General features: G+C 42.7%; 1 protein-coding gene and 1 long non-coding RNA gene across 6 annotated transcripts in view; one reads left to right on the top strand and one right to left on the bottom strand.

Moving 5' to 3' along the window:
- The window catches only part of LOC147577336 (uncharacterized), a 61,954-nt gene that overhangs the window by 19,543 nt on the left and 30,230 nt on the right, over positions 1 to 12,181 (bottom strand). Inside the window, exon 3 of one of the 4 annotated variants that reach the window (XR_015240166.1) lies at positions 7,252 to 7,702. The exons of the other annotated variants lie outside the window; for them this stretch is intronic. This is a non-coding gene — a long non-coding RNA (uncharacterized LOC147577336). Of the gene's footprint in view, positions 1 to 7,251; positions 7,703 to 12,181 lie in introns of those variants that run through there. 4 annotated transcript variants of the gene reach the window in all.
- Positions 1 to 12,181, top strand: part of LIPH (lipase H) — a 47,736-nt gene that overhangs the window by 11,145 nt on the left and 24,410 nt on the right. For both annotated transcript variants that reach the window (XM_086674919.1, XM_086674920.1), the window contains exons 2-3: positions 7,281 to 7,648; positions 8,878 to 8,986. In XM_086674919.1, coding sequence (XP_086531045.1) covers positions 7,281 to 7,648; positions 8,878 to 8,986 — 477 coding nt within the window. The remainder of the gene's footprint in view (positions 1 to 7,280; positions 7,649 to 8,877; positions 8,987 to 12,181) is intronic.

Below are 12,181 nucleotides of genomic sequence, written 5' to 3'. Positions count from 1 at the left end.
ACATTTTTTAAACATGTTTATTTATTCTGAGAGGGAGGGAGGGAGAGAAGCAAGTGGTGGGTGAGTGGGGTGGAGGGGAGGCGGGGGCTCAGAGAGGAAGAGAGAGAATCCCAAGCAGATTCCACACTGTCAGTGCAGAGCCTGTCACGGGGCTTGATCTCACAGACCATGAGATCATGACCTGAGCCGAAATCAAGAGTAGGACACTTAACCGACCGAGCCACCAGGTGCTGCTTAAATATTTATTCTGAAACTCAAAAAGGAATCACTAGATGAACTAAAAAGAATTTTGGAACTAGTGTAAAGCAGGAGGTAGACACTGGGTCAGTAGGGAGAAGTACTGAGTGTGCTGATGCCATCATCATTTTTTTAATTTAAAAAATTATTTATTTTTTTAACGTTTATTTTATTTTTTGAGACAGAGACAGAGCATGAGTGAAGGAGGGGCAGAGAGAGAGGGAGACACAGAATCCAAAGCAGACTCCAGGCTCTGAGCTGTCAACACTGAGCCCCACACGGGGCCCGAATCCACAAACCATGAGATCATGACCTGAACTGAAGTCGGATGTTTAACCGACTGAGCCACCCAAGCATCCCTTAGACACTGTCTGTCACTAACGCAAAGACTAGAGCAGAGTAAGGGAAGACAACTGTTTTGACCAAGGACAGCAGCAGGAAACATGGCAGAAGTTAGAAACATGCTCCCCAGTAGTCTGAAGTACAGCTTCCAGATCCCCAAGAATTCTTGCTAGGGGTTCACACCGGTGGATAATGAAGTCTGAATAAATATACCCACGTTTGGAATCTGGAGCAGCTCTGCATGTAGTCTGCTTCTGGCCTACAGTCCACACATTTACATCCCATGAACAAAGATGTGGGTATTTCATATCAAGTTATAAAGGTAAACACCAGAAAAATTAAAGCAGGCAATAATCTTCCCAGTATGAGAAAGAATACGTAAACGAGAACAACAGAGTGAGAAAACAGGGCAATCCATATGGCAACAGATGGTAAAGCAAGAAAGCACTAAAATCAAAAACTATAGCATTACAGTATCAAGTCCATGCGTGTCAGCTGGGGTCCTCCCAGAAGCAGACACCATCACGGGGCTGGACACACGAGCGATCTACCTGAGGAACTGTGTGGGAAGGACAAAGGAGGTGGGGGCAAGCAGAGTGAGCCTTTCCCCAACAATGCACATTTGACATGCAGGAAAGTGGAGGCGAGGAAGGATTGCACAGGAAGAGCTCAGCACAGTTGTGAGGATCCTTCAGCCAGGCTGATGGGGTGTGTCTGAGCCAGTTATTGGAATCTCACGTGAGGCAGGAGGAGCCTGCCTGGCCTGGCTCTAGTACCCCACTGTGGGTATTCAGTCACTGGCTGGGAGCGGCCTGAGGGAGCCACGGCTTCATGTGAACACTGTGGAGTGGCCGGAGGCACAGGTGACTCAGCCGTGCTCCCTGCAGCAGGGTCTAGTGAAGGCAGATCTGAGCCAGGCACTTCTATGGCCTCCACACCAATTATGTCTGTTAGGCCAATAAACGTGAACTCACCTATTTTGTTTAAAATTTATTTTTTTTTTATATTTGAGAGAGAGAAAGAGACAGAGTGCGAGCAGGGGAGGGGCAGAGAGACGGAGACAGAATCTGAAGCAGGCTCCAGGCCCTGAGCTGTAAGCACAGAGCCCAATGTGGGGCTCGAACACCCAAGCAGTGAGATCATGACCTGAGCCGAAGTCGGATGCTTAACTGACTGAGCCACTCAGGTGCCCCTCATGTATTTTGTTGGAAAGCGTTCTCACATTGGGCCATAAAATAAAACCCAGCTAGATGCTATATGAAAGATCCCTTAAAACACAGGGATTCAAAGGTTACAAAGGATAAAAACACGGTAGGCAAATGCTAACAAAAAGACGGTCTAGTTATAGCTTGTAATATTATTTGGTGGAATTCAAGGCAAATAAAGCACATAAAAATGAAGAAGGATATAATACCTGAAATATTAAGTCTAGGTAATAAAAGTAAAAATCTATGAAAATAAAACTTAATAGTTTGGGAACCTGAATTTGTCCTTCAGTGTAATGATGTTATACTTTGCTAAAGGGATCTTCCATTCTTAGTATTTAAATACATTATTTCACGATGATGTAAAAGAAGATTCTGGATTCCCAGACCAGGTGAAACTCCCCGTTTAATCCTCATTTTATACCATATCTCTTTTAACATGGCATATATCACAAGTTGCAATTTCATACTTGTTTGTGTGTTTTACTTCATTAATGCCTGACTCTCCCTCTAAAATGCCGCCTGACCCAGAACCTAGGAGAAAGTAGACTCTTGTTGGATGAATTGCACATTTCTTCTGAGGATGAGAGAAAATATATATAAAGCTGTTATAATATTTTGTACTGAGAGAAAGGAACGAGGAAATCCATTTTTCACTCAGTACTTACAATGGGCTTTTCCAGAGCCCAATGCATGCATTGAAAAATACGTGATGTCAGAGTGGTTCTAGCAAATGAAAAATAAATATCAACTTGTTCCGGAGGCTCCTGGGTGGCTCAGTCGGTTAAGCATCCGATTTCAGCTCAGGTCATGATCTCACAGTTTGTGAGTTCAAGCCCCACACTGGGCTCTTTGCTGTCAGCACAGAGCCTGCTTTGGATCCTCTGTCCCCCTCCCTCTCTGTCTCTCTCTGTCTCTCTGAAAAATAAATCTTAAAAAAATCCACTTGTTCTGTCCTTTTTGCCTTTCAGTAACTGTCCGTTGTAAAGGGTCTGGTAAAGGCTCAGCAAGTCAAGGAGGTTGGCTGATCTGTTCCATAGACATGGAAGGTGTGGCGGATGTGCTGAGAAATAGCTCTGGCCCAAACTTTACGACTCTTACCTGAGCCTTCCAATGACTCAGATATGTGACTTCTGACACACTGGCCTAATATTGCTCAAAACAAACAGATCTCTTCTTTGGAAGGGGATCTCTCCCTTCCCCAGTATGACCTCATTTGTGATTAATCTGAAAGCATTCCTTTCTGGGGCAGGTAGGTGGCAAGTGAAAGATGGCATGATTTCCCCAGGCCACCTGGTGAGTCAGTTACACAACAAGGAACAAAGCCCAGTTTTACTGATGGCTGAGACCAAGAGGCTCAGCCCTACCTCATGACACCTCCTGTTCAGTAAAATGACTAATTAAACAGTCAATTATGTGCTCTGGGTCTTGCTCTACAAGCACCAGACAAGTTTCAGTCCACATTCTCCAGGAGCATGCAATCTACAGGAAGAGAAAAATGAAAGAGGCCAAGAGATGGAGAAAATATTTACATAGGTGAGTGAGTAAGTTCTGGCATTTAAGGCACAACATAGTGACTGTAGTTAATTATACCATACTGTATACTTGAAATTTGCTAAGAGAGTAGATCTAAAATGTTCTTGCCACATACACAAAAATATGTAACTATGTGGGTGCATTAACCTTATTGTGGAAATCATTTTATAATGTACGCATATATCAAATCATCATGTTTTACCCTTTAAACTTACTCCAATGTTACTTGTTGACTATATCTCAATTAAGCTGTGGGAGGGGGGAGGACAGACAATTGTAAGCATGCCTCTCTGTATATACTACTTGCCAGTGTAGAGCAAAAGGAGGAATATGTGAGTTTGGGGCTCAATTTTTAACCAGTATTTTCTAGGGTGAGGGATTTCAAAGCCTCAATTTTTAACCTTCTATTTGAGCTTCTTCTGCCTCTTCTATTTTGGCACTTCATTCATTGCTGAGTATCCAGAGCCTCTGCAAGAAGTTTTAAATAAAAGAATACAGGGGCGCCTGGGTGGCGCAGTCGGTTAGGCGTCCGACTTCAGCCAGGTCACGATCTCGCGGTCTGTGGGTTCGAGCCCCGCGTCAGGCTCTGGGCTGATGGCTCAGAGCCTGGAGCCTGTTTCCGATTCTGTGTCTCCCTCTCTCTCTGACCCTCCCCCATTCATGCTCTGTCTCTCTCTGTCCCAAAAAAAATAAAGAAAGGGTGAAAAAAAAAATTTAAATAAAAGAATACATAGGGGAGCCCGGGTGGCTCAGTCAGTTAAGCGTCTGACTTTGGCTCAGGTCATGATATCATGGTTCTTGAATTGGAGCCCCACGTCTGACTCTGTGCTGACAGCTCAGAGCCTGGAGCCTGCTTCAGATTCTGTGTCTCCCTTTCTCTCTGCCCCTCCCTACCCCCCCCCTTAAAAATAAATAAACATAAAAAAAAGCATACACGAATGGACCCAGGTTATTAAGAAAGGGTAGAGGTGTGCCAGAGTGGCTCAGTCAGTTAAGCGTCCAACTTCGGCTAAGATCATGATCTCACAGTTTGTGAATTAGAGCCCCGCATCGGGCTCTGTGCTGACAGCTCAGAGCCTGAAGCCTGCTTTGGATTCTGTCTCCCTCTCTCTCTGCCCCTCTCCTGGTCTCTCTCTCTCTCTCTCTCTCTCTCTCTCTCTCTCTCTCTCTCAAAAATAAGCATTAAAAAAAAAAAAGAAAGAAAGAAAGGGCAGAGATGCCAGGATGAAGTCTGTTCTGAGGCTCAGAATGAGGGAAGAGCAATTCCTGGTTATGTAAGTATAGATTGACTGAGAATAAGGGCCCAGGGCAAATGGTTCTTAAATTTCTACTGGAGGAAGACACAGCAGGTGTTTCCCAAGGTACTCCTGTCTCCTTTTGGCCAGTCGCAAGTCAATAGTCTTCTTCTTCTATGCCCTCCCACGAAGAATGGTCAACCATAGGACCTTGCCTCCTCTACTGAATAGCTAAAGGACCATCTCCAACTTGCACCTAGGGACTGTTTGTTGCTCCACTTCACCTCCTTCTGGACTCTTCTCTCTCAGCCAAGTAGGATGTAGGAGAGTGTGCCCTAATAGTTTTAAATCGTTTTTGTAGTTAAAACAAAACAAAACAAAACAAAACAAAACAAAACAAAACAAAACACAGTTTTCTCAAACATCATATTGTTGGGTCTGCATGCCAATGTTGACCTGAGCTTTCATTTGATTGAGATTCATGATCACGGCCTTATACAATGTTGTAAAAGTAACACTTTATTTCAGTACTCAAGGACCCCAAAGCCCTCCTTCCTTCCTAACTCCTCTTTCAAGTTGCATCTTGATCTTTAGTTTATTTCCAACTTCCTGTTCCCTTTCAAGCAGAAGATTTAAGCATTCTTGCCTACCTTCATTTTCTGATATCAGAACTCGCAACCTCCCTCCTGCTTTGCATGCTACTGATACGGCTCTTGCCCTTTCTTTTTCCCTTTTATTTAAGCTTTTCTTTGAAAATAATTTTAAACTTACAGAAAAGCTATAAGAACTTTTTAAAAATACACAGAACACCAATAATCCTTTACATGGACTCACCTACTGCTAACATTTTGCTACAAATGCTTTATCATTTACTGTCTCTCTTTGCCTCTAATTTTTTTTTTCTGAGCCATTTGAGAATAAGTTGGCCATTTAGTTATAGATAAACACTTTAGTTGTATTTCCTAAGAATTCAGATTTTCTCCTACAAAACCACTATATAGTTATCAACCTCAATTAATGTAACGCCAATACCATAATTTTATCTGATTTAGTGTTCATAGCCCAATTTTGTCAATTGACCCAATAATTTCTTGTATAGCAATTTTTTTCTTCCATGGCAGGATCCAGTCTAAGACCAGATAATTGTACTTATTCATCATCCTACCTCTTCAGTCTCCTTTAATCTAGAGCATTTCCACAGTCTTTCTTTGTCATTTATGACATTGATGTTTTTTAAGAATAGAGGCCTTTTTTATTTTTAATTTTTAAAACTTTTTTTCTTGAAAAAAAATTTTTTTTTTGGTGCCATAAGCCCCCTTCCCTGGCAGCCTGGCCACAGCTACATCACACCCAGCTCCTACAGGTCCTTTAAAAAAAAAAAAAAAGAATATTCCTCATTTTGTGTTTGTCTGGTGTTTCCCCCATAATTAGGTTCAGGTTAATGCATTCCCCACTGGAATACGACAGCAAGAGGCACATGTGTCCATCTGCCCCTCAATGGTAATGTTTAGTTTGACAACCTAGTCAAGGTGTTTTTCCATTTCTCCATTGCACAGTTACTACTTTCCCCTTACTCATTAGCAGTCTGTGGGAGGAAGTTTAAGGAAATACAGATGTGCTCCTTCTCAAAATAACCACCTCCTCAGTTTAATTCTTGCATAACCAATTTATTATGATGGCTGCCAAATGATGAGTTTCAACCCCGGCGTTCACTCCACATTTACCAGCTGGCATTCAGCACTATACCTTAAGAGTCCTCCTCTCTCTTCCATTTATTTGTTTCTTTGCTTGTTTATCTTGTTTCTTTGCTTGTTTATCCTGTTTCTTTGCTTGTTACAGAATCGTGGATCCGTTGTTTCCCTAAAGGTCTATAGTTCATTACTGTCCTTAATTATTTTATGCTCAAATTATCCCAGATCTGGCCAGCAGAAGCCCCTTCAGGCTGGCTTTCTAGGTCCTTGTGACATGTTTTTAAACACTCGCTTACACTCTGCCACGACAAGATGTTCCAGCTTCATCATTTGCTTTTCTCCACCTCATCCCCAACCTTTCTCCTAAAGCCATTCTTAGAGCTTACTCAGCAGGATGAATGCTAGGTTGCTTGAGGAACAAAGAAGGATAGGGTCCAAGAAGGCACCGTGGTTCAACTGTTCCAGATGCTACTGAAAGGGTCAGGGCAAGGCACATCACGTTCTCCACTGTTGTCCCAGGCAGGTGCTCTAGACAAGGAAAGAGGTGTTTGGACCATGCAGATGCAGTTACTGAGACCTCTACTAGGTGCTGGGCACTGTGAGGGATACATGGATTACAAAACACCATTCCAAGGAAGTGGGCCAGCAAGATAGACACACATGTATGTAAATATCCATTATGCACCCCTGAAAGTGTTTTCGTTTTGCTGTCAATGAGACATACACAAGGTTTTGGGGAGTTCTGGGATGAAAGAGTATTAGGGCTGGGAGAGTTGGAGGAGGCTTCATTGGGGTGACTTTTGGATTAGACCTTGAAGGAGAGTAAGACTTGGAAAAATGGTTTTCCTGCTGAAGAAGAAGTCACTACTTATGTGTGCTGAATAACGTATGACTTTGCAACTTGATTCAACTAGATCCAGCCTCCTGCTGGGTGCTGTAAAGCACAGAAGGAACTCCAGTGAATGTAGGGCAGCACTCTTGTTTGACGCCCAGCTAAGGAAAGAATTGTCATGCCATCTAATTTTTATTTTCAGACACAGATGAAACATGTCCTTCATTCACCAAACTGAGCTTTCACAGTGCAGTGGTCGGTACAGGACTAAATGTGAAGTTGATGCTCTACACCAGAAAAAACCTGACCTGTGCACAAATCATCAACTCCACAATTTTTGGGAATTTGAATGTGACCAAGAAAACCACCTTTATTGTCCATGGATTCCGACCCACAGGCTCCCCTCCAGTTTGGATGGAGGACTTGGTACAGAGTTTGCTCTCCGTAGAAGACATGAATGTGATTGTTGTTGATTGGAATCGAGGAGCTACAACTGTGATATACAACCATGCCTTTAGTAAGACCAGAAAAGTAGCAGAAGTCTTGAAGAAATTTATCGACCGGGTGTTGGTAAGAGAGCATTCTCTGACATCATTCAGGGGCAAATTGAAGCTGGCCCATTATCTGGAGATTTAAAACCAAGAGATAGCTGCAGTGAACAGAGGGACTATTTTAAAAACCTGAATAAGCCCCAGGGAAGCTAGACGGAACGCCTAGAGGGAAGGCCCATAGATATGGTTGTGCAAGTTGTGCACTGCACATCTAAGGGAGCACAGCTGTCATTGTACACGTCACAGATCTATATATTTATTATGATACTGTCCCACCAATAACAGTAAAGTGTCCTCAGGAAAGGACATCTTTTCCTAATTCACATAAAGGTGTCTTACGGGTCAGAGAGATTTTTGTCTAGGGGTTTTCTGGCTTCACTGTAGAGAGATTCCTCATCTTCTATAACTATTCCTTTTCCTAGAAAAGCCTAAGATTTACTGACCAGATTATCCAAAAACCAAAACCGATGAACATGGTCTGAAGAGAGATTTGTGTGTGTGTATGATTTATATTTTTAGAAGACTCACAAAGATTAAATAGATCTTGAATTTTATTTAGTGATCTATCTCATGAATTGCCCCCTTTATAAAAAACAACAACAAAAAAAGTTACTTTATATCAGGACTATTTCAGAGAGAATTAGGTCAGGTGGGCACTGTGGCCAGAGGCAGCAGAAGTTTCACAAAGCTTTCCACTTAAGCCGCAGCCTTAAAGTGAATATTAAAATGACTCACAACAGGCTGTCCCAGCAGACTGTGGTCAGTGTCGTCCCCCACTGCCACCCCTTCCTTTCCTTCCTTCTCTCTCCATGGAGAATTCATTAACTGAGCCAGCCTGAAGATAAAGGAGTTTATCAAAATGTTTCTTTGCCCTTCTCCTCAACTGGGAGGGATTTAAAGATGTCTCAGCTTGGTTTCTAGCAGAAGCATGAATAGAGACACCATGGCATAAAGGTTAAGGCACAGGCGTGGAGTTGAACAGACTGGTTTGACTCCTGCTCTGCCCCTCCCCAATTGCCTGATATTGGGCAGGTTACTTTGACTCTGGGCCTCAGTTTCCTCATCTGTATAACCAAAGAAGAACGTTTACTTTGTTGTTGTGACATTTAAATGAGCTCATAGATATAAGTTGCTTAGAAATGTTTCTCCAAAGAAGTGTTTTCAAAGTCAAGTTTAGGCAATTTCTCCAAATGTTGTCAACTCCATGGCCCCTCACAATTTATAACGATGGACCTCTTAAAATTCCAGGTAGAAGGAGCTTCTCTTGACAACATTTATATGATTGGAGTAAGTCTAGGAGCCCACATATCCGGGTTTGTTGGAAAGATGTACAATGGGCAGCTGGGAAGAATTACAGGTAAGGTTTCCTGCGAATGGACATGGGGTAGTTGGCCTGGGCAGGATGTTCACTGGGAGATCATGATGCAGACAATTCAAGTCTTTGGGTTCAAAGCCAGCTCTTCCAATTACTTAACCTCTCTGAGTGTGTGTGTGTCCTTTTGTGCAAAGGTGAGGCCATGATAATACTGACCTCAGGTTATTATTTAATAAAATATGTGCAAAACACAGTAAGTTGTATATGCCATAGAAAAGGTTGGTGGTAACTTTATTTCTCTTATGGTTAGGAATAACAGCTATGTCCCATGGGGATTTGATCTTGCTGTCCAAACAGCGATCTTCCTTTCATTTAATCTAATATAGCCTGAACTACATACCTAATATGTTTCCATCCCCAGGCACAGCTGGAATCTCATGATAGGAAAATGAGACGAGAATTTTGATAGAGGGGTTTACTCTCTGAATATCAGCTTTCAGGACAAAGCTGAATGAAAACTCAGAAACAGCAGGTGAAATCCCAAACAAAGGTTCCTTTGCTGGGTTCTCTTGCCTACTGCTCCAGTAACTTTCCACAGCTACAGAGGATGGGATGAGGGAGGCTTTCTGTTTCAGAGACTCAAGTCTTCTCCCCCCATTGATACCCTTCCCAGAATCCATTCTTACACACAGAGAACTATTTTCAATCTAGGAAATCCAGAGGGTAGTAGACAATGAGGAAGAAGAGATTCAAACCAACTATACTTGTGAGGTAAACTTTTAGGGCCATTGTTTCTAAATGTGCTTCCTGGTACCCCTGGGCAAGTCATTCTCTCTCTCTCTCTGTCACATGCGCGTGTGCACACACACACACACACACACACACACACACACACGCGTGCGCGCGCATCACGGGTGTCTCCTTTAGCCCTGCTACTTGAGGTCACATTGTTCTGTTTTTCCTGGATTTTTTTCTCTCACTTTCACACCAGGGGCCAAGGCCTCCCTCATCTTATTTACCTGCTTTCCTCGGGAGGCAAAGCGCTTTTTTACATTTTTCACATTATTATTATTTTTATGTTTTAGAATGCAACATGTCCTTTTAAAAAATTTCATTTCCCTTATGGGATCAAAGGACAGGTAGCTTGAATCTGCTTGTGTCCCTTATCTGTTGGGAACTCTTCTTCTGGTGGGTGGGACTCTTCCTGAGAGTATGTTAAGAACCTGAACTGCTCTCCAAAAGAAAAAAAAAAAAAAAAAAAAAAAGTCCTGATTTTTAGTGTCTGCTGATCTCCATGGTCTGAATACTCTCACCACTGCTGATTTCAAGCTACCAGTCTGACATTAATAACCACAAAGTTTGGGAAGAGATGAGCAAAATCTGCCCTCCAGTCCTGGGCCTGGAAGGCTCCAGCCCACCACTACTTCATTCAGTCTCACCCCCAACTTGGTTCCCAGCAAACCTGCTCCCATGACTATTGTGAATGTGAGTGCAGTGTAACCTGCTTTCTGACCGTGGAAATTCCCCAAGCCAGTCTGCCTTCCACTCTGGGCCCACGTGGCCCGGACTCAGCTAATGGTCCACAGCTCAATTTTCTGTGGCCCCTGACTGTCCCATGTCCTTCAGATTCCTCATCCTCTCTGATCCCCAAAGTCAAATTTCAGCTGTTCTCCAGAGCGGCTTCAGGGGTGAAGTGTTCCCCTTCTCTGCTCACCTTCCACCACCTTTTCTGACTGGGTTCACCAGATTGTAGAGTGGGAACTTGGTCTGTTGCCTAAAGATGAAATTCATAGCCAACTCCCGCAATTGGATGGTTCTGCTTTTAATTATCTGGCTTGTAATGGCGGCTTTTTTCTTCCATTTCTCTTTCTTCTGACATTTTGTTTTTTCTCTCCAGGCACATCTCCTGGTTTCTCAGTAACTTCTTAGTTTTTCTTTTTTTTTTTTTTTTTTTTAATTTTAAGTAGACTCCCTGCCCAGTGTGGGGCTTGAACTCATGACCTTGAGATTAAGTCTCATGCTCTACCAACTGAGCCAGCCAGGCACCACTATTTCTCTTTAGCTTCTTTAGCACAAGATGGCAGAGCATAAGTGGATTTTAAAATATTCCAAGTACCTACATCACTTGATAATATATTACATTTGCTTCTCAAACTTAAGGGTGTAAAAAAATCTCCTTAGGGGTGCTGGTTACAATGCCAACTTGCTGAATCAGCACTCTGGGGGTGGGGTCCAGAAGTCTACTTAAAAAAAAATTTTTGTAATGTTTATTTATTTTTGAGACAGGGAGAGACAGAGCATGAATGGGGGAGGGTCAGAGAGAGAGGGAGACACAGAATCTGAAGCAGGCTCCAGGCTCTGAGCTGTCAGCACAGAGCCTGATGTGGGGCTCAAACTCACAGACCGTGAGATCATGACCTGAGCCGAAGTTGGAAGCTCAACAGACTGAGCCACCCAGGTGCCCCTAGAAGTCTACTTTTAACCAGACAATGCAGGTGGTCTGAACACCATACTTTGAGAAATGACCATAGAGCTATGCTGCCCAATATAGTAGCCACTAACTAACTACATGTAGCCACTGAGCACTTGAAATGTGGCTAATGCAAACTGAGATGTTCTGTAAGTGCAAGATACACACTGGATTTCAAAGACTAAGTAAAAAGAAAAGGATATTAAAAATCTCAATTTTTGTATATGGAGTGTATGTTGAAATGATAATATTTTAGATATGCTAGGTTAAATAAAATGGATTAGATACAATGTATTATTAAAATTAATTCTCCCCTGGGTGCCTGGGTGGCTCAACTGGTTGAGCATCCAACTGATTTTGGCTCAGGTCACGATCGCAGTGTCATCGGATTGAGTCCCGAGTCAGGCCCTGTGCTGAACATGGAGCCTGCTTAAGATTCTCTCTCTCCCTCTGCCCCTCTCCCTTGCTCACAGGCTCTCTCTCTCTCAAATCAATAAATAAAATTAAAAAAAAGTAATTCTCCTTAATTCTATTTACTTTTTTAAAATTGGCTTCTAGAAATTTTAAAATTATGTACGTAGCTCACATTATTGGACAGCGGTGCCTTAGAGAGTTCATGGTGAGGTTGGGGATGGGAATATGAGGCCCCTGAAACTGCATGCAAAATGTCAGCTGTCTGTCCTGGGGAGAGGTATATTTTGGATGTCCAGGGAGAGGTCTAGGACTTTCGTCAAATTCTCTAACTGGTTAATACTGTAATAAAAGCC

This window comes from Puma concolor, chromosome C2, assembly GCF_028749965.1.
Source record: "Puma concolor isolate L17-30 chromosome C2, mPumCon1.1.hap2, whole genome shotgun sequence".
Classification (NCBI taxonomy): Eukaryota; Metazoa; Chordata; class Mammalia; order Carnivora; family Felidae; genus Puma; species Puma concolor.
This window is presented reverse-complemented; position numbering and strand designations above follow the sequence as displayed.